Source organism: Haliotis cracherodii, unplaced genomic scaffold (genome assembly GCF_022045235.1).
Source record: "Haliotis cracherodii isolate W230 unplaced genomic scaffold, xgHalCrac1.p SCAF_11, whole genome shotgun sequence".
NCBI classification, from domain to species: Eukaryota; Metazoa; Mollusca; class Gastropoda; order Lepetellida; family Haliotidae; genus Haliotis; species Haliotis cracherodii.
The window spans coordinates 38,997,092-39,015,606 of NW_027266266.1; the positions used below are offsets into that span (position 1 = coordinate 38,997,092).

At 43.4% G+C, this 18,515-nt stretch overlaps 1 protein-coding gene across 1 annotated transcript; it reads right to left on the minus strand.

Moving 5' to 3' along the window:
* Positions 1-4,365: 4,365 nt before the first annotated feature.
* Positions 4,366-17,769, minus strand: LOC139455762 (sphingomyelin phosphodiesterase-like). The gene is made up of 12 exons (XM_071237305.1): positions 17,367-17,769; positions 13,460-13,624; positions 12,473-12,596; positions 12,100-12,206; positions 10,890-11,059; positions 10,290-10,400; positions 9,189-9,357; positions 8,715-8,788; positions 7,840-8,032; positions 6,873-6,962; positions 6,434-6,528; positions 4,366-4,859 (listed from the first exon to the last, which is right to left on the minus strand). Exons 1-12 carry the CDS (start codon positions 17,709-17,711, stop codon positions 4,733-4,735), a joined length of 1,770 nt encoding a protein of 589 aa, XP_071093406.1. The 5' UTR covers positions 17,712-17,769; the 3' UTR covers positions 4,366-4,732.
* Positions 17,770-18,515: the final 746 nt, after the last annotated feature.

Sequence of the window (18,515 nt, forward strand, 5' to 3'; positions counted from 1 at the left end):
GTTTTAGAACTTGATCAATCTCCATGAAAAGTATGTAAATAAAACTATTGATTCTCCAGCAGCGACAGTGATAGACAGAAGATGGTGTAAATATATCCCACTCAGAGTCAACACGTTTTGGCTTAAACCCGGGATATGTTTGCTGATGTTTCAAGGCTCGAAGATGAGAGATGCCTGTCAGTTTTCCACATGTATGTATCGTAATCAAATAGCATAGATCAATGATCGTGATGTCAATCGCTGGATTGTCTGGTCCAGCCTCGATTATTTACAGACCGCCGTCATATAGCTTGAATATTGCAGAGTGCGGCGTTAAACAACAGACAAACATACATCTCTATATCAAACTGTAGTTGAAAGGTTTTGAACAATTTTCTGAGGCATTTGTTATGGATCTAACATATTTTCAAGTACCTTTGACTTCTAACTGACTGTGACCTAGTGATTTCAGCTAGGGAAATGGCAAGTAAATACCTCCAGGTGTCATCAGGTATAAAAGGTTGTTATGAATAGTTTTATTTTTTCACTGTTGGTATTTCAGTACTTGTGGTACTAGTATTGTATTTTAGTACTGTAGTGTTAGTATTAGCCCTTCCTCTGTACATATGGGCATACCTCTGTTGCTGTGGGACTGGTCAGGTATTATAAGGAGGGGGTAGTCCTGCCCATGAGTGTACTGGCATTAAAAGGATGAACCATCTCTGGAGGCACCATCCAAAAAGTAGTCAGCTCCTTGTGACAGTAGTCAGCTCCTTGTGACAGATCCTTGTTGGGCAATGGTGGCCTAGTTGTCGAAGGCAATTCTGTTACCTGGGGCTGGGACGGGTAGCTAGGGTGCTTGGGTCGGGTGGTTCCTGAGTAGGACACGGGTACCCACAGGACTACCCAGACCCGTGGTTAGTCACGTGATATATTGTTTAATAGCAAAGATTATCTAGAACTTCCACGGTTGCACTATAAGTGACTAATGTTCGCATTTCTTTCTGACTATGCACGCATTCCTTCTGACTTTATATGTTTGAAGGGGCGGTCAGGCAGCCTAGTGGTTAAAGCGTTCGCTCATCACATCGAAGACCCGGGTTCAATTTCCGACATGGGTACAATGTGTGAAGCCCATTTCTGTTGTCTCCCACCATGATATTGCTGGAATATTGCTAAAAGCGGAGTAAAACCTTACTCACTCACTTATATGTTTGAATAGAGATAAAACTTCAGTCAACATCAGTGTATGCATGACCAGATTGTTTTATTTGAGTATCTAAATACAGTTTGCCAGGGCTACGGTCAAACTATTCCCAATCGGACATTGTACCTATCCCTTGCGACCAACAGTGGGTACCGGATAGGGTCAGGTAATAGTGGGGTGGGTACCCGGGTAGTAAATTTGGACTCGTCCCAGCCCTAATGTAAACACCATAACACATTTCAAGAATGCCGTGATCATGGGTTCCAAGCCCAGATTTGCCCTTAATAAAGTCTCAGATAGAGATCACCATATCCGAGACTGTGCATTACATCAATGTGGTACTGTCACTGGTTTCTGTCCCCTCCTTGTAACACTGTGATGTTATGAAAATAATTTTCAAAGCAACCTAAACCAAACAGACTCCCACATACATTGTCAAAGTCAAACATGAAAGCAGTTAAAAGATCAACATTTTAATGGAAACAACTGATAATGTAGTCATTACTTCCGAAACTTGAATAACTATACTACTCGAAAGAAGTTGAGGACCACCCGATTCTTTCTTATTGCTGTTGTTAATCTGTTATATCAATCTTTTTTTGAACAGTTTATATTTTCCTATTTGGAGTGAAGCATCCCAATTGTCTCTAATGCAGCCCTCTTATTGTACAGGACCTTTCCCTCAAACACAGATTGTAAATAACAGAAATATTCTTGAAGGAAGTATCTGTCAAACTTGTAATAAATATATGATGACATTTATTTTCTTTAATAATTATTGATCTCAACAGGTTGATATGCAGTTATTGGAGATTTAACTTTAATACTTTGGATGAGAAAACTGATGGTCAACTTTACATATGAAACGTATATGAAATATCGCTGTGATAGATTATTTAATATATTTGCAATAGAGGATCCTGGTCATAATGGCAGGATGCTGAGAACAGCAAGCACAAGGAAATGAATATGTTATTGTATATATACTATATATAAATTCCACAGTATATATCATGTCTGTTGTAGTCCCTTGTTCTTGCCATAAAACCTATGATTGTGGCTTCAATTCTCAGTTCGTTGCAGTTATGTTTCTAGGTTTGTCAGCACCATACTTGTGCTTGTGGGTTTCACCAAACGTCAGAGACCTACAGCTTTCCTCCCACATTAAGTTTACACATGGTGAAAGAACTGGTATACTGTTAAAAGACATAAACCAAATTCACACACTTAGGTCTATTGTACAGAGATGCACTGTGTAACTATATAATTATGTTAGTGATTTTTTAGCATGGTCATAGCTTGGTGTTTGTTTTACTGAAAACAGTTGATTTGTCCAGTTAAATTTGTTTTGCTAATTATTTCTAGAAGTGACCAAATCAAAATGCTCATTTCGTATCATGCACATATGGGTTTACACCACAAGGTACATATTCCATATCTAGACAGTAATGTTGTTTCATGTTGAGTTGCATCCCTTAGCCATACCAGGATCCATGATTTGAATGCATAATTTGCTCTGATTATGATCCTTGGTTTGTCAACACCATATCACTGCTTCCCACTTGAAGCTGACATGCTATGGTGTACTGTATTTGCTGTAATAAGGGCCGTTGTCGCTTAGAAAATTTACAAAGAGGGGTATTTATGAAAACTACACAATGAGTAAAAACATTTTCAAGGATCGGTCAGTAGTAAACAAACTTAGTTATAAGGTCTGTGATGTACAATAGAAAATACGGACATGTATATTTTAGGCTTTAGTAGGGGTGCGATTATGAACATTAGTCAGACTGAATGAGGGGCACTTAATATGGCAAATACGGTAACTAAAATACTGTTCTTAGCGAAACTAATCCCACGCTGGGAGGACTGCCAGGATAACAGCGTTTCTTTGTGGCTACTACTTGCATGTGGCTGGTGCCAATTATGTCTCGTGCACTCTCAGTTTTAGGAAGATTATATGTCCTAGTTATTGTATTTTACATTATGTTACAGCTAATTATTGTTGAATACACATTGAAATAAATTATATATTCATGACAGGCGTTACATTCTGTTGATGTTTTGTTTAATTTTGCGTTTGTGTTTATATCATGAATGATAATGTGGTCTGAGTTGCGTTCCTTGGGCACGCCAGAAACCTATGATTATGGGTTCGAATCCCGGTTTGCTCCGATTATGTGTCTAGGTTTGTCAGCACCATACCTGTGCTCGTGGGTTTCACCAAAGTGGTAATCGTCTGAGACCTGCATCACTTGCGGCTTTCCTCCCACATAAAGCTGACACGGCGCATTATAACTGGAATACTGTTAAAAGGGCGTTAAACCCAACTCACTCACTCACTCGTATCCCGATGGCGTGGATAGTTGCTCACAATAACAGTCACTGGATTGTCTGGCCCAGACAAGATTATTTAAATGCCGCCGACATGTAGCAGGAATATTGTTGAGCGTGTAAACTAGAAAACGACAAACCATCAACGTTTTCGAAATCACGAGTACAGTGTTGGCATGGGTGGCCCAGAAGTTAGAACCTCACGCATGTTCAGGCGTTTCACCAAGTGGTAAATGTCTAAGACCTGCATCAGTTTTCTCTCCTCCCGCCCCCCCCCCCCCCCCCCCCCCCCCCACACACACACACACACACAGCGTTGAACCCAGAACATCCCCGTTATAATCAGGTCACTATTCCAAGGCTGTGATAGATTAGCTCTAGCCATACGAACAGGTGGATGTTCTTTAACTTGTATGGTTATATACTTGTCATGTAGAAGGTCCAGGTTAAATGTGCAGTGTGTGATCATTCGTGGGTTCTGGTTGATCTTGTCCAGCCCCTGCAAGAACACTGTGGTAAAGGTGGAACATTGCTGATATTTACTTCCAGACCCTGAACAGAATAGGTCTTCAGCAACCCAAGTTTGCTGTAAAAGCCACTATGAGTGACGTAAGAGGCGACTAACGGGATCGGGCTCGCTGACTTTGTTGAAGCATGTCATCGATCCCAATTGCGTGGATCGATGTTCATGATGTCAATCACTGGATTGTCTGGTCCAGGCTCGATTATTTACAGACCGCCGTCATATAGCTGGAATATTGCTGAGTGCGACGTATAAAAAAACAAACAGGCTTGAATGGCCTTGAATGACACGGACACAGTAACTCGCACATAATGAAAACATACAAGGTAGATAAATCTTCATCATACAATAACTTTTATGTATTTATAATGTCTGTAAGTACGACATCCTTCCTGGTCCAAATCAGTTGTGTTGGCAAATTGACATGTGCCCCGTTCGAAATGGTCCCCAGCAACCCATACTTGTAAGAGGTGACTAACCGGGTTGGTTTGTTGATGCAAGTCATCGAATCCAAACTGCGTCGATCGATGCTCATGATTCAATCACTGGATTGTCTGGTCGAAACTTGATTATTTACAGACCGTCGTCCCATAACTTGAATATTGCTGAGTTCGGCGTTAAACAACAAACAAATAAATTAACATGTTGGAGCTTGTACGACTGCTTCCAGTACTTGATACACAGATACACTACTCCTCCTGCCATAGGTCCCGACACAGCTCGGGGTCATCAGAGCGGCCTGATTTGAGATGACACAACATGTCTGTTTTACAGCCACGAGTGCATGGCGTCAGGTCCCCTCCCCTAGATTTGTGGCTGGAAGTAAAGGATCGTTACGCTGAGTAAACACACGTCCAAGAGTCAGTGTTCCGAGTACTGGTCAGCAGAGTGAAAGTGTCTTTACAATTAACCGTCTAGAAGAAGAGCCAATTGAGGCATTTACAGTCCGTTTGACACCAAATGAGAACGATGAATTGCAAAATAACTCGAAATCCAGAAAAGTGTATGAAACATCAATACGGTACTTGACCATGAATACCCTGTACCCAACAAAATCTGAATTTTGTTTATTTTAAGACCCATGACGGATGAAGTTCTTTAAGAAACTATCATGTAATTTTGTTTAGAAATGTGTACATAACACGTAGGGGGGACAAACCGTGGAAGGAACATTAATTAAGTTAACATTAATTAAGTGAACTGTTTAACATACTAGGCTGACCTACAGTACAACCCACCCGTGAAGATCCAGGGTAGAATAGGCCTTCAACAACCCATGCTTGCTGTAAAAGGCGACTATGCTTGTCGTGAGAGGCGACTAAGGGGATCGGGTGGTCAGACTCGCTGACTTGGTTGATGCATGTCATCGATCCCAATTGCGTGGATCGATGCTCATGATATTAATCACTGGATCGTCTGGTCCAGACTCGATTATTTACAGACCGCCGTCATATAGCTGGAATATTGCAGAGTGCGGCGTAAAACAACGAACCAACCAACCAACTACAGTACAACCTGGTTATTGTGCCTACCTGGTTATAATGCCATGTTTTCCTTGAAGCGGATTTCTGCTCAAATTACCTTTTTATAATGCCAACCCTTCTTTTTAATGCATTGCTCTGTTGTTTTCATGGCCTATCCTTTCTATCTTACAACTGATACCTGATACCATAGCTTAAACATGACGACACGCCAGTACATTGTCTTGTGCTCAGCCAACAAGGCATCCATGACCAAAACACTCTTTTTCATATGTCATTGAGGCCAATCATTCACCTTTAGTCTGGAAGGTAATTTAAGGTACCGACGTTTACGTTTACCCCTGCCTCACAGGGCTATATGACACAGTTCAACCAATCAACACAACTCGAAAGGTTGCACGGGAATCACGCACGCACGAATACGGTGTTGAGACGCCCGACGCAAACACCGTATTCGTGCATGCTTAATTCCCGTGCACCGTTTCGAGTTGAGTTGATTTGTTCAACTGTGTCATATGGCCCTGTGACGCAGGGGTAGCATTATGCAGATGGCTCGTTCCACCCATGACGAACAGGTCTGGTTGTTGATGAAATATAGTGATAGCTAAATAGACAGATTTGTTATTCATGCACCTTTAAATGTAATATCCAGTTATGTATGACTGTTTAATAATCTCATACCAACTTTGACTGGAGTAGGTCCAATAGTTTTTCAGATATTGTAGTAAACGTCGGTACCTTAAATTACCTTCCAGACTATACCTGGTTGTAATGCCAACCTTGGTATAATGCCATATTTCCCGTGAACGAAATGTGACATTATAAACAGATTGTACTGTAATTATGTCTGAGTCTAAATTGTAAACCTCCCTATCAACAAGTATTTGCTATCCCCTAGGGCCTACTTACGTGTTGAATTTGTTGAAGAGGTCGTCGTCGTCTTTCATCCTGTAGATGAGGTTGTTCCAGTCGCTGGGGTAACTGCCTTTCATACCGTACTCTGTCTGAAGCAGAACATGTTATGCTTTCAGAATAATTTCAAACACGTATGAAAAAAATAAGTTATTGCGCCAAAGAAACATTCAGAGCAGGTCTAATTACCAGGTTATGTCAAGAAAATTGCTATGTTTTAAGGTATTTATGTTAGCCACTGTTTTTTTCGGTCATTAATATGATGCCAGATGCACTTTAATTATAATCATTTGTCAGATCAACGACCGTTTTCTTGTGTTTCACCTGTCTGTCTCAGACCTGTATCACGTCGGGCTTTCCTCCCACATCAAACTGACACGCCGTGATACAGCTGAAATACTGTTTAAAGCGGCTCTAAACTCACTCACTCACTTACCAAGGGGCTGTACTCTAGATCCCAGGAGGCGCTGCTGCCATTGTTGTTTTTCCTCAAATCAAAGACGTAGTCCTCGTAGTCCAGAATGGCCTATAAAATCACAGAACAGTCGCTGAATGTTGTTTAAATCCACAGTCATCAATATACCAGCTTTATGACGGCGGCCAGGAGATAATCAGGTCGGGGCCGGGCAAACCAGGGAATGGAAACATGAGTAACGATCCATGCTGTGGGTGTACGAAGATAATCAAGCAGCCTCAGAGCCTGAGCACCTCATCCAGGTTATTACAGGCAATACAGTGCTGGATGACCTATTCTCACCCGGGTCTCTGTTTATTTCATTGTAATTTTTATTTTATTTTATGTTAACAGTCTCTGTGGTTTAGTGGACAGAGTGGAAGGTCGGTGGTTCGATCCCCGACAGTCATACCAAACGACGTGAAACTTCTTGTTGCCCTGACTGGCGCACGGCATTAAGCGAATACTTAAGGACTGGTCGGCTCCATAAAATGCGTGGCAGTGGAGTATGTTGAACTGCAGCACAATCTCATCGTGAAACAAAGATCTGAGGACATCCCGTTACGGGTCACGTCAGAACGACCTTTCATCCGACCAATCAAAGCGTCGCCCAAAAATCTAAATCGAGAACTGTGTCAACATATTTTTCAAGCGTAGTCTGAAATGGAAGTCGCCAGGATGACACGAGTGCCGAAAGTTCGAGAAAGCTGCTTTCTAATTGGGTGATGTCGACTCCTTGTTAGCCGTTTAAGTGGTCGGTCAAAGTTCGCGAAAGGTCGTTCTGACGTGACCCGTATTGGGATGTCCTCAGATATTTGTTTAGTAGCAGCGAGAACATAGATCTGATTTTAATGAGATTAAACTGCAGCATATTATCTCAATGCACTAGCAATTCCAGACTATCACAAGCAGCCATAGCTGTCGAAGGATCATTAGCTGAGGGACTTACGAAGGAGGAGTTGGCGTAGAAGCCGTCCATGGTGTAGATCCTGTAGTTGGGGTTATTGTTTGAGTAAGGCGTCACGGACCCGGCCACGTAGGCCACGTTGACGGGACGGGTGAGGTTGCCGACGTCGTAGTACACGCGGAATTCGTCTGTGTGGGTGTGGCCGTTAAACTGACCCACGATTGTGCTCTCGTACCTGGAGAATGTCGTGTGAAAGGCTAAATTTTTTTTGTGTGTGTTGTTAAACTTTGCACTTAGTAGCAATTCAGCTATATGAAGCATCGATCTTAGCAGTTGGGATACGATGGCATGCATGTACCACCCGATACCGTGTGTCAAGCAAGCATGTAACCCGGATATTCACGGTACACGATGATGTTTACCTCACACCTTTGCGGTTTGTTTGTTTGTTTGTTTGTTTGTTGCTTAAAGGCGATCTCATGAATATTCCAGCTATAGGACGGCGGTCTGTAAATAATCGAGTCTGGACCAGACAATCCAGTGATTAATATCATGTGCATCAACCAAGTCAGCGAGCCTGACCACCGTTCGTCGCATCTTACGACAAGCATAGTCGCCTTTTACAGCAAGCATGGGTTGCTGAAGACCTATTCTACCCCGGATATTCACGGTCTCACACCTTTGCATAAACGTGTAGAAGCAATATTTATATTAAGACACGTGCCCGACTCTAAAGAAAATCGTGTGTGGCAGCCTGTATTATGAAGCGGGTCATGTAGTCTATGCAAGACAAGAAATTAGAATCACCCGTGTTAAAAAGGTTAATTCCTATAGCTGGACCCTGTTCCTTGGTGCTCGAGAGTTGACTGAGTTCGTTATATCCGTACTGAACTAGATTGGACAGAACAGCAACTCACCTGCTGACAATGTTGTAGTAGTTCCAGCTCCACGATTTCATGCAGTCTGTTGGTATGTGTGTCAGAATGAATACCTGGGAACAAACACGTCCGTGTTGATAATTTTACTGTTGGTAGTTCATGGGAGAAGGAGACGAGACCAATGTGACTCACCAATGCCTGGCTAGAACTAAGGGACATGACAGATGCCACATGTTGGGATTGGTTTTATATCCCTCGGAGTCATGTCCCTTTGTCGTGACAGGACCCATGGTTCGTCAGCACTACTTTTGTTTTATATATAAATGGCATTTTGTTTAAGACCAAATTCCGACACACACACACACGCACGCACGCACGCACGCACGCACGCACTCACTCACTCACTCACTCACGCACGCACGCACGCACGCACGCACACTCACTCACGCACGCACGCACGCACACTCACTCTCTCACTCACTCACACCAACATCACCCGTATTCTTCTCTGACCTTCTCCCCCGCGTCCTCCGCGCTCTGTAATGTCTCCGCCAGCCACTGCAACTGGCCAGCGGGGTCGGTATTGTTGATCATGAGCCACCAGTTGCCACTGTAGCAGAAGATGTCGTTGACGGAGATGACGCGGAAGCCAGGAAATGGGGACATGGTGTAGAACCCCCCTCTGTTGGAGAAACAGAAACAATTGATGAGAAGTTTGCGATCGCCTTGACAGACAGAAAGCTTCAACTTTCGAGACTGCTTATCCTGGGCCCTGTTTCACAAAGCGAACTTAGCCCAAGTGTGTGTAGTATATACATACATATACGACTAATCTCTTGTTCCTCATGGCTGTCTCGAGATATCCTTCGTTGTCCAGTGGATAGAGTGTCTGCCTGGACAGCGGAAGGGTGGTGGTTCGATACCCTTGGGGCGTCATACCAAAAACGTTTAAATATGTTACTTGATGTTTCTCTGCCTGGTGCTCGGCATTGAGGGGATAAAACAGAGGAATTGTTGGCTCGGAATCAGTCTACCGTGTCTGAGAACTTGCACCATGAAACCAGCATTAGGCCGGAATAGCACAGGCACACACAGAGAAACAAACACGCACGCACGCACGCACGCACGCACGCACGCACGCACCCACGCACGAACACGTCGCAACATAAGTACAATAATCTTAAACGCGACATTAAACCCCATTTCACCACGTCCCCTCACTTTGAGTACTCAGTTCAAATAATAATAATGGCTTGATAAAATAGTGAATGAGTGAGTGAGTATGGTTTTACGCCGCTTTTAGCAATTTTCCATCAATATCACGGCAGGGGACACCAGAAATGGGCTTCACACAGTGTACCCATGTCGGGAATCAAACCCGGGTCTTCGGCGTGACGAGCAAACGCTTTAACCACTAGGCTACCCGACCGCCCCGCTTGATGAAGGAAGGGTCGGTAGGGTAGCAATTGGTAAAGTGTTCGATGGTCGACAAAGGCCCGATTCTATTCCCCATATGGGCACACACACACGCACACGCACACAGATACACACACGCACGCACAGAGAAACACACACATACGCACGCACGCACACACACGCACGCACACACCTCACCTCATGATTGTCTCCCTTGTGTCTTGAGGCAGCCAGCGTCCCCAATTGTCTGCCATGGCAGAGTACATCCAAGCTACAGAGTTATTCCCCGTGATGAAACTTGGCGGGAAACTGAAACACCATTTGGAACATTGAATATCCATTCGGCAGAGATATATAAGCCACTGACAGTTGACAGTCGGAATCATTTATTTGCCTAGTTGACACTTCAGCGAATCCTCGTATGACTTCAACGCTCAATCCTTTGCAATGAGGTGCAATATTATAAAATGTTCACAATATTTCAACAAACAGCCGTTTCTGTACCCATGAAATTGGCAGAAACGTAACAAAATACAAGAAAATGATTGCCAAAAACAAATTGTTCTCAAGTTTTGCAAAATAAAATAAGTGTGGATAAACTAGTGTTGTTTGTTTGTTTGTTTGTTGTTTAACGCCGCACCCAGCTGCAGTATTCCAGCTATATATGACGGCGGTCTGTAAATAATCGAGTCTGGAGCAGACAATCAAGTGATTGATATCATGAACGTCGATCCACGCAATTGGGATACGATGACAGTATAAACTAATGTCAAACTGACCAATTGAGAGAACTCCTACCTGTCACATGGTGCGCTGTCATGGTTACCGGCACAGAAGTACACCTGTTTTCGGGGCAGGTACTTGTCGAAGTAGGACACCAGTCGCTCTAGAGCCGAAAGCTGGTCACTCCTTGACTGGTTCCAGACGTCATGTGCGGTGATGTCTCCCGTGAATATCACGAAGTCAATCTGAAAGACATCAGTGTTGTCGTGAAGATATGAATATGTCATTATCAACAACTATATTCCCATACCCATGTCATATGATGTCATACAGCCCAAGGCAACCAGAGGTTGATAGCATAAACACCGATCAACGCCGCTACGATTATACACAATAAGCCAGGTCAAACATATCGGATCTCGGATCTTGCTTTCGGTCTATTTTTACAAGTAAAGGTTTGGGGGATCTGTCTTTCCTGGAACCCAGCGGACTGGAGAGATATTGCAGAATCCTGACGGAAAGGCACCTATTCGCCCATGGAATCCCCACGGGTAGACAAGCAGTGCATGCTAGGGATATAGTATGCCCTAGAATGCCCACGGGGAGAGAAACATTGCTGCTGGGGACCCATCTATTCTGACCTGGAATCCCCACGGGGAGAGAAACATGGCTACTGGGGACCCATCTATTCTGCCCTGTAATCCCCACGGGGAGAGAAACATGGCTACTGGGGACCCATCTATTCTGACCTGGAATCCCGACGGGGAGAGAAACATGGATGCTGGGGACCCATCTATTCTGACCTGTAATCCCACGGGGAGAGAAACATGGCTACTGGGGACCCATCTAATCTGCCCTTGTATCCCCACGGGGAGAGAAACATGGCTACTGGGGACCCATCTATTCTGCCCTGGAATCCCCACGGGGGGAGAAACATGGCTGCTGGGGACCCATCTATTTTGCCCTGGTATCCCCACGGGGAGAGAAACATGGCTACTGGGGACCCATCTATTCTGCCCTGTAATCCCCCCGGCGAGAGAAACATGGATGCTGGGGACCCATCTATTCTGCCCTGTAATCCCCACGGGGAGAGAAACATGGCTACTGGGGACCCATCTATTCTGCCCTGGAATCCCCACGGGGAGAGAAACATGACTTCTAGTGACCTGTTTATTCTGCCTGGAATAGCCGCGTCGAGCACTTATAATGGTGACCTGTTATTCTACCCCAGACTACCGACAAGGTTTTGGAAAGGCAACTACCGGGGCAGAAGCAACTGCCGCACCTGATCGGCCTTGGTGGCGAGGTCTTGGAAGAGGTTGTCCACCAGGGAGAGGGGCGCGTCACAGCTCCGGTAGTCACCCCACCGGCCAGCTCCCGCCTCGCCCTCGCCTGAAGGGAGAAACAATATAAATAGTTGTCTTTCAGTCCAGAAGGTTCGAATATACTGATTCTTTAAATATGTTTTCTGTTCATATGACATTCATTCATTCATTCATTCATTCATTCATTCATTCACAGAATTATGAATGTCATTTCACGAGCAATGTGAAGGCCTTTCGATAGTTTAATGTGTGGAATTCTATACGGTTTGGATGATTGTTATGAAGGGGCGCGTCAGTGTGAAATGTCAGCCTCGTCTCCGCATCAATGTTTACCTGGTTTTCCGTCGTTGCTACGACAACACAGGGGTTCGTTGCAGTTGGCGCTTCTGCCAGGCTGGTACATCATGTCGATGTGTATGTCGGTCAGCTGCAGGAACCGGACTTTGGGGGAGCCAGGCTACAGACAGCAGAAACATCATAGAAACATCGCAGAAACATCGCAGAAACATCTCACAAACATCGCAGAAACATCACAGAAACATGGCACAAACATCACAGAAACATCTCACAAACATCATAGAAACATCGCACAGACATCACAGAAACATCGCACACACATCGCACAAACATCACAGAAACATCGCACAAACATCACAGAAACATCTCACAAACATCATAGAAACATCTCACAAACATCGCACAAACATCACAGAAACATCGCACAAACATCACAGAAACATCTCACAAACATCACAGAAACATCTCACAAACATCGCACAAACATCTCACAAACATCGCACAAACATAACAGAAACATCACACAAACATCACAGAAACATCTCACAAACATCAGAGAAACATGGCAGTTACAAACAACAGTAACCTCAGGGAATAGAGGTCAAGGTCACGGATGTTTATTTAAAATATACCTGCTTAGGATAATATTAAATTGATACATGTCTTGATATAAACTGAAGAGCGAAAGGAAGTAGACACTTTGTTAAACGTTACTTGGCTGAAAACTGTCGCCGAAACACCGAAACTTCAGGTCCAAAACACAACTATGATAGCCGTATCAATTTACTTGACCGCTGAATAACCATTTCTTGTTGGTTTCAATTTGTGTCACTATGAAACATGGGTGCATACTTTTTTTTTGCCCGACTGTTTAGAAAACCGGTTTGAGTATTTACCGTAGTGTTTTATTACATTTTTCTTTCTATTTACCTTGTACCAAGAATAAAGATGAAATAAAGAAAAGACGAATAATCGTTCTTTTTTACAATTATATGTTGATACCGTACGCGGTCATGACCTCACCGCCGGGGGTTGAGGGGGTTTAACAGGAGGTTTCGGCGTGTTTGGGAGGGTGATGTTCCACATGTCCAAGGGGTTGTAGGGCGTGGCACAGGACGGCCCCAGGATGGTGCCACAGATCTGGTCAGGGGAGAGCACCGCCTGCTGGACGACAGTGATAGCCATGTCCTGTAAGGAAACAGCGAGAAGTTCCAGTAATGTCACACTAATATCATCCATAGCTTAACATGTGTCACGATCGAGTGAGTTAACGCTGCTTGGTGTTGAGCAATGCCCAAATTGATACTGGTCTCAGACGTTTTATACTTTGGTGAAACCCAGGAGTACTAGAAACATAATCAGGGCGGGATTCGAACCCATTTCTGGAACGCCTAAGTGGTCGGAACTGCATATCGAATTGCTCCTTTGACGAGTGGGCCATTTTAGACACGTTTCTATGATATTTTAATATCGTCTTTTAATTAGATCATAAATGCAAAAACATTTTTTAAATAACATTTTCATTAACATATATAATGTTTCTCTTAGGACCCGATCGTACCATCTGTACCATTGTTCGACACTGTCAAAAATTTGTTTGGAATGTAACCACATACAAAACATGCTAAGATATGTTTAGGAATGTCTTTAATCCAAAACGGAATACACTTTTGGTGTGTTCTATCTAACAGACGAAAAGAGCTATCGTTTCACAGCCTAAACACAACATCCCCATACGTGTTTAAACAAAGTAGGCAATAAGTCAAATGTTGATAAGATGTATAATATAAATTGAAATTAGATGTGCAAATAAAATTCACAGGCACTTGCATAACGAAAGTACTACCCATCTTCCCAAGGCAAGTGAATTAACTGACTTTAAAAGTCCAGTTTCCACCCTTGCCGAACTAGGCTGGTATTATGGAGTTACATTTTGGCTGGACAAACGAGTCTATGCATAGTCCAATCAAAATCTTGCAACGAAATCGAAATCCGGTTTTTAAACTGTCATGCAGATTTCGGTCGATTGCAGGATTTGCAAAGCATGTGCACCGCCAAATCGTTGTCAACAGATATTTTCCAAACCTTTTCATGTTTTTAATCAAGGTGCTCGCGTGATTTGATGCACTTCGCGTAGTAAGACCCGTTTTATCACAATATAGATCTTGATTATCGATCAGATCGTCTTGTCTGGGCGGCGCCATTTTGTTTTAAACAAATGCAAGTGTCGAACCTGATTGTTCCATAGGAGAGGATGAGAAGGGACATAACTCATAATAACAACTGGTGGCGCTACGATCGAGCCCAGGAATTCCAGCCTAGTTCGGCAAGGGTGGAAACTGGACTTTTATAGTCAGTTAACTCTCTTGCCTCGGGAAGATGGTACTACCAGGAGTTACAGTGAACTTGCTACAATATCATCATTAAAATGTACAAATAAAGCAAGCTAGGTTAATGGTACGTTAATGGCGCAGACGGTACTGAGAAGGACTGGAAACAAAGAGGTTGGAGATTCGTATCCCGCCGATGTTTAAATACAGTTATGTTAATAAATGTGTAGTTTCTGTTTAACTCATCATAGTGCTCTCATACAGGAGACGAAAGCTGATTATGAAAGTATATCTGATTGCCACCCGTATTTAAAACACTACCCCCTACCCCTTTTTAAGATGCCTACAATGAAGGTATACATATCCCTTATTAAGAAATACGTTCAGCTGTTAACTGTCTTCCCGAGGTAAGGGAGTTAACTGGCTGAATAAGTCCAGTCAGTTATCTCCCTTGCCTCGGAAGATGGCCGTTAACACACAATCCTACACATGTCAAAATTATGGGACAAGGAAGGTGTTTCCGTTTGTGTTTTGGGTGTAAACACATTTTTTACATTATAGGGACTGCCATTTACTGTGTAAAGGTGCATCTCTTATCACTGTTGTAAGTTCGAATCCGAAATTTTTAGCACATTTTCCGTGCTTATGGGACTCGTTATAAACTTCAATTGATGTTTTTCTATCATTGAAGGCCGTGGTATCTATCTGAAATAATGTTCAAAGAAGTGTTAACTTTTCTCGCTCACATTTTAATATCAAGAGTAAGAATTGATCTTTAGCAACCCATGCTTGCCGTAAAAGGCGACTAGGGATCGGGTGGCCAGGCTCGCTGACTTGGTTGTTTCATGTCATCGTATCCCATTTACGTAGATCGATGCTCATGATGTCAATCATTGGATTTTCTTGCCCAGACTTGATTATTTACAGCCCGGCGTCATATAGCCGGAATATTGCTGAGTGCAACGTTAAACAACAAACAATCAATCAGTAAGGGTAATCATCGAACGCTCACTACATTATCGTGCTATTTTTAGTGTGTCTCAATTTATATACATGTAATTCCTAACTTGTAATTAAAACACTGATGTCGTGTGCAGACAGGGAATTATATCTACAAATACACATCAGGCACGTGACTTTTGTGTTCATCCAGCAGTGAATGGGTACCCGGTAGGTTGAGATGGTATTGTGATTGTTAACCTTCTATTGCCTCACAGGCAGCCTGGGTTGTATACTCATCATGGAGTTGAGAATTGGAGTGCACTCTGATCCGTTTACCGGCGTAAAAATAATGCAGCGCCATGACTATTCACTTGTGAATAAAATGTGGCGCATCATTAATGACCTTATTATATTATCTAACTGGCGGGTCACTTAAGGTCGGGTGGGCAAGATAATAAGGACAGTGCAAGTACGTCACAATATAAGCTGCAGGCTCGATTTAGCTATCTAAAACGTCACTGGCCTGTTTTTGTATCTATAGCGTTCAATACGAACTCGGACACATAATTCAACCTTATCTCAGTACGTACATACCAAGTTAATCGATAAGATATAATTGTTGTCAGTCATGTTGGTAATTGTGTGTCAACAGTGCTATTGACGATACACCATGACTCGGGTTTGTAGCCTAGTAGTGAGTGATTGAGTATGGTTTTACGCCGCTTTTAGTAATATGCCAGCAATATCACGGCGGGGGACACTAGAAATAGGCTTCACACATTGTACCCTAGGTTTGTCAGCACCATACCCGTGCTCATGGGTTTCACTGTAGTGGTAAACGTCTGAGACCAGCATCACTTCGGGCTTTCCTCCCTGAATTAAGCTGACACGCCGTGATATGTCTGGAATACTGTTCATAGCGGCGTTAAACCAAACTCACTCACTCACTATAACGAATGAATAAATTGAAGGATTTTGATAATCAGTTCTTGTCACCCATAGATCAGATGCGAGATGTGGTGAGTGAGTGTTGTTTTACTCCGCTGTTAGTAATGTTACTTCGGTGCCACCATGAAAGGACTTTACTCTTTCATTCCGAGTAAGGGATCGAACCTGACTCTCCTGACGAGCCAACGCTTAAACCATTAGGCTACCCGACTTCTCATTCTATTCCGTCAGGGGTTCAGGGGTCAAGTATACATATAAACCCGGGGGTACGGATGGCCAAGTCGTCCAAGTCGAGTTGCGTCCCTTGGGCACGCCAGAAACCTATGATTGTGGGTTCGAATTCCGGTTCGCCCTGATTATGTTTCTAGGTTTGTCAGCACCATACCCGTGCTCGTGGGTTTCACCGAAGTGGTAAACGTCTGAGAACTGCATCACTTCGGGCTTTCCTCCCACATTAAACTGACACGGCGCGATATACCTGGAATACTGTTAAAAGCGGCGTTTAACCCAACTCATTCACTCACCCCACATATAAACCCTGTTCCTTCTTTATCGCACTGTTACACACAGGGAGGTATCGTATCGACTAAAACATCCCATGTTTATGGAATACTACAAGGGACATTGTCGCGTTGTCAGATCGCTTATTTGTCTGTTTCCATTACTCTCACGAACAACCCCATCACATGTAATTAACGGCAAGAACATACCTTATATTCTCTAGTAATATATCGACACACCCTTTCGTCTTGAATCCTGCCCTTTATACATATAGCCGTACATATCTCGACTATGTCATTCTCAGGGCGTTTTTGCACGACTAACGTGTAGAGTGTGGTTGCCAAAAGTTTGCAAGCCCAACACTTCTCGCTGTCACTGAGTTCACCGCCATGCCGAGTCTCTTCGTGAAGCAGGTGCTTCTTCGCCAATTCCACTCTCTGTTGGATGAAGTCGGCGTCGGAATCCGACTGTTCGAACAGTTCCACGTTCCTATCACTGCCTTGTATAGCAACAATAACTGCAAACATGCAGATACTTTTCGCAAACGAAAACATCACGGATAGCTGAATCAGTTCTTAAACGACGAAAGACAAACACGGCTCATTAACAGATCTTCCCCATGATAGTATGCTCGGTTGTTGTATTGGAGAAACTATGTGTCATAGAGATAGGTTTATCGCTGACCAGTGTACAAAGTACAGACTCGGGTTGGTTGGTTGGCTTGTTGTTTAACGCCGCACTCTGCAATATTCCAGCTATATGACGGCGGTCTGTAAATAATCGAGTCTGGACCAGACAATCCAGTGACTGACATCACGTGCATCGAGCACGCAATTGGGATCGATGACATACATCAACCAAATCAGCGAGTCTGAACCCCCGATCCCGTTGGTCGCCTCATGCGACAAGTATAGTCACCTTTTACGGCAAGCATGGGATGCTGAAGACCTATTCTACCCATTATCTTCACAGGACACCCTACGCAAACATTTGGAAGTGAGACGGTCAATATGTCATCACACCCATATTAGAAACAGGAGTGATGACATGTTGACCATCTCACTTCCAAATGTTTGCTCGGAAAACCTGAGAAAAAACATCCCCCGCTGACAATTACTCAAATAGTTTTTAGATGTGACAATGCATTCCGAATTTACCCTGACCTCTGACATCACTGGAGCAAAGTTGTTCTGAAGAATAACTAACACAACTTCTTGCATGTGATGTGATATACACTGCCTGGCAAACGAAAGCATCCTCCCATGTTTGATGGTGGTGAAAATTAAACAATCAAGACATCGTTTTTTAAAGGTGATGTAATTCATACGACTATCATGGTTGTGCTTTGGACCTTAAGT

Coding starts and splice junctions, on each gene's coding strand:
- LOC139455762 (XM_071237305.1), bottom strand. CDS start 17,711: ATGTTTTCGTTTGCGAAAAGTATCTGCATGTTTGCAGTTATTGTTGCT. Junction 9,358..10,289: donor ACAAGGGAGACAATCATGAG/GTGAGGTGTGTG, acceptor TTTCTCCAACAG/AGGGGGGTTCTACACCATGT. Junction 8,033..8,714: donor TACTACAACATTGTCAGCAG/GTGAGTTGCTGT, acceptor GACATTCTCCAG/GTACGAGAGCACAATCGTGG.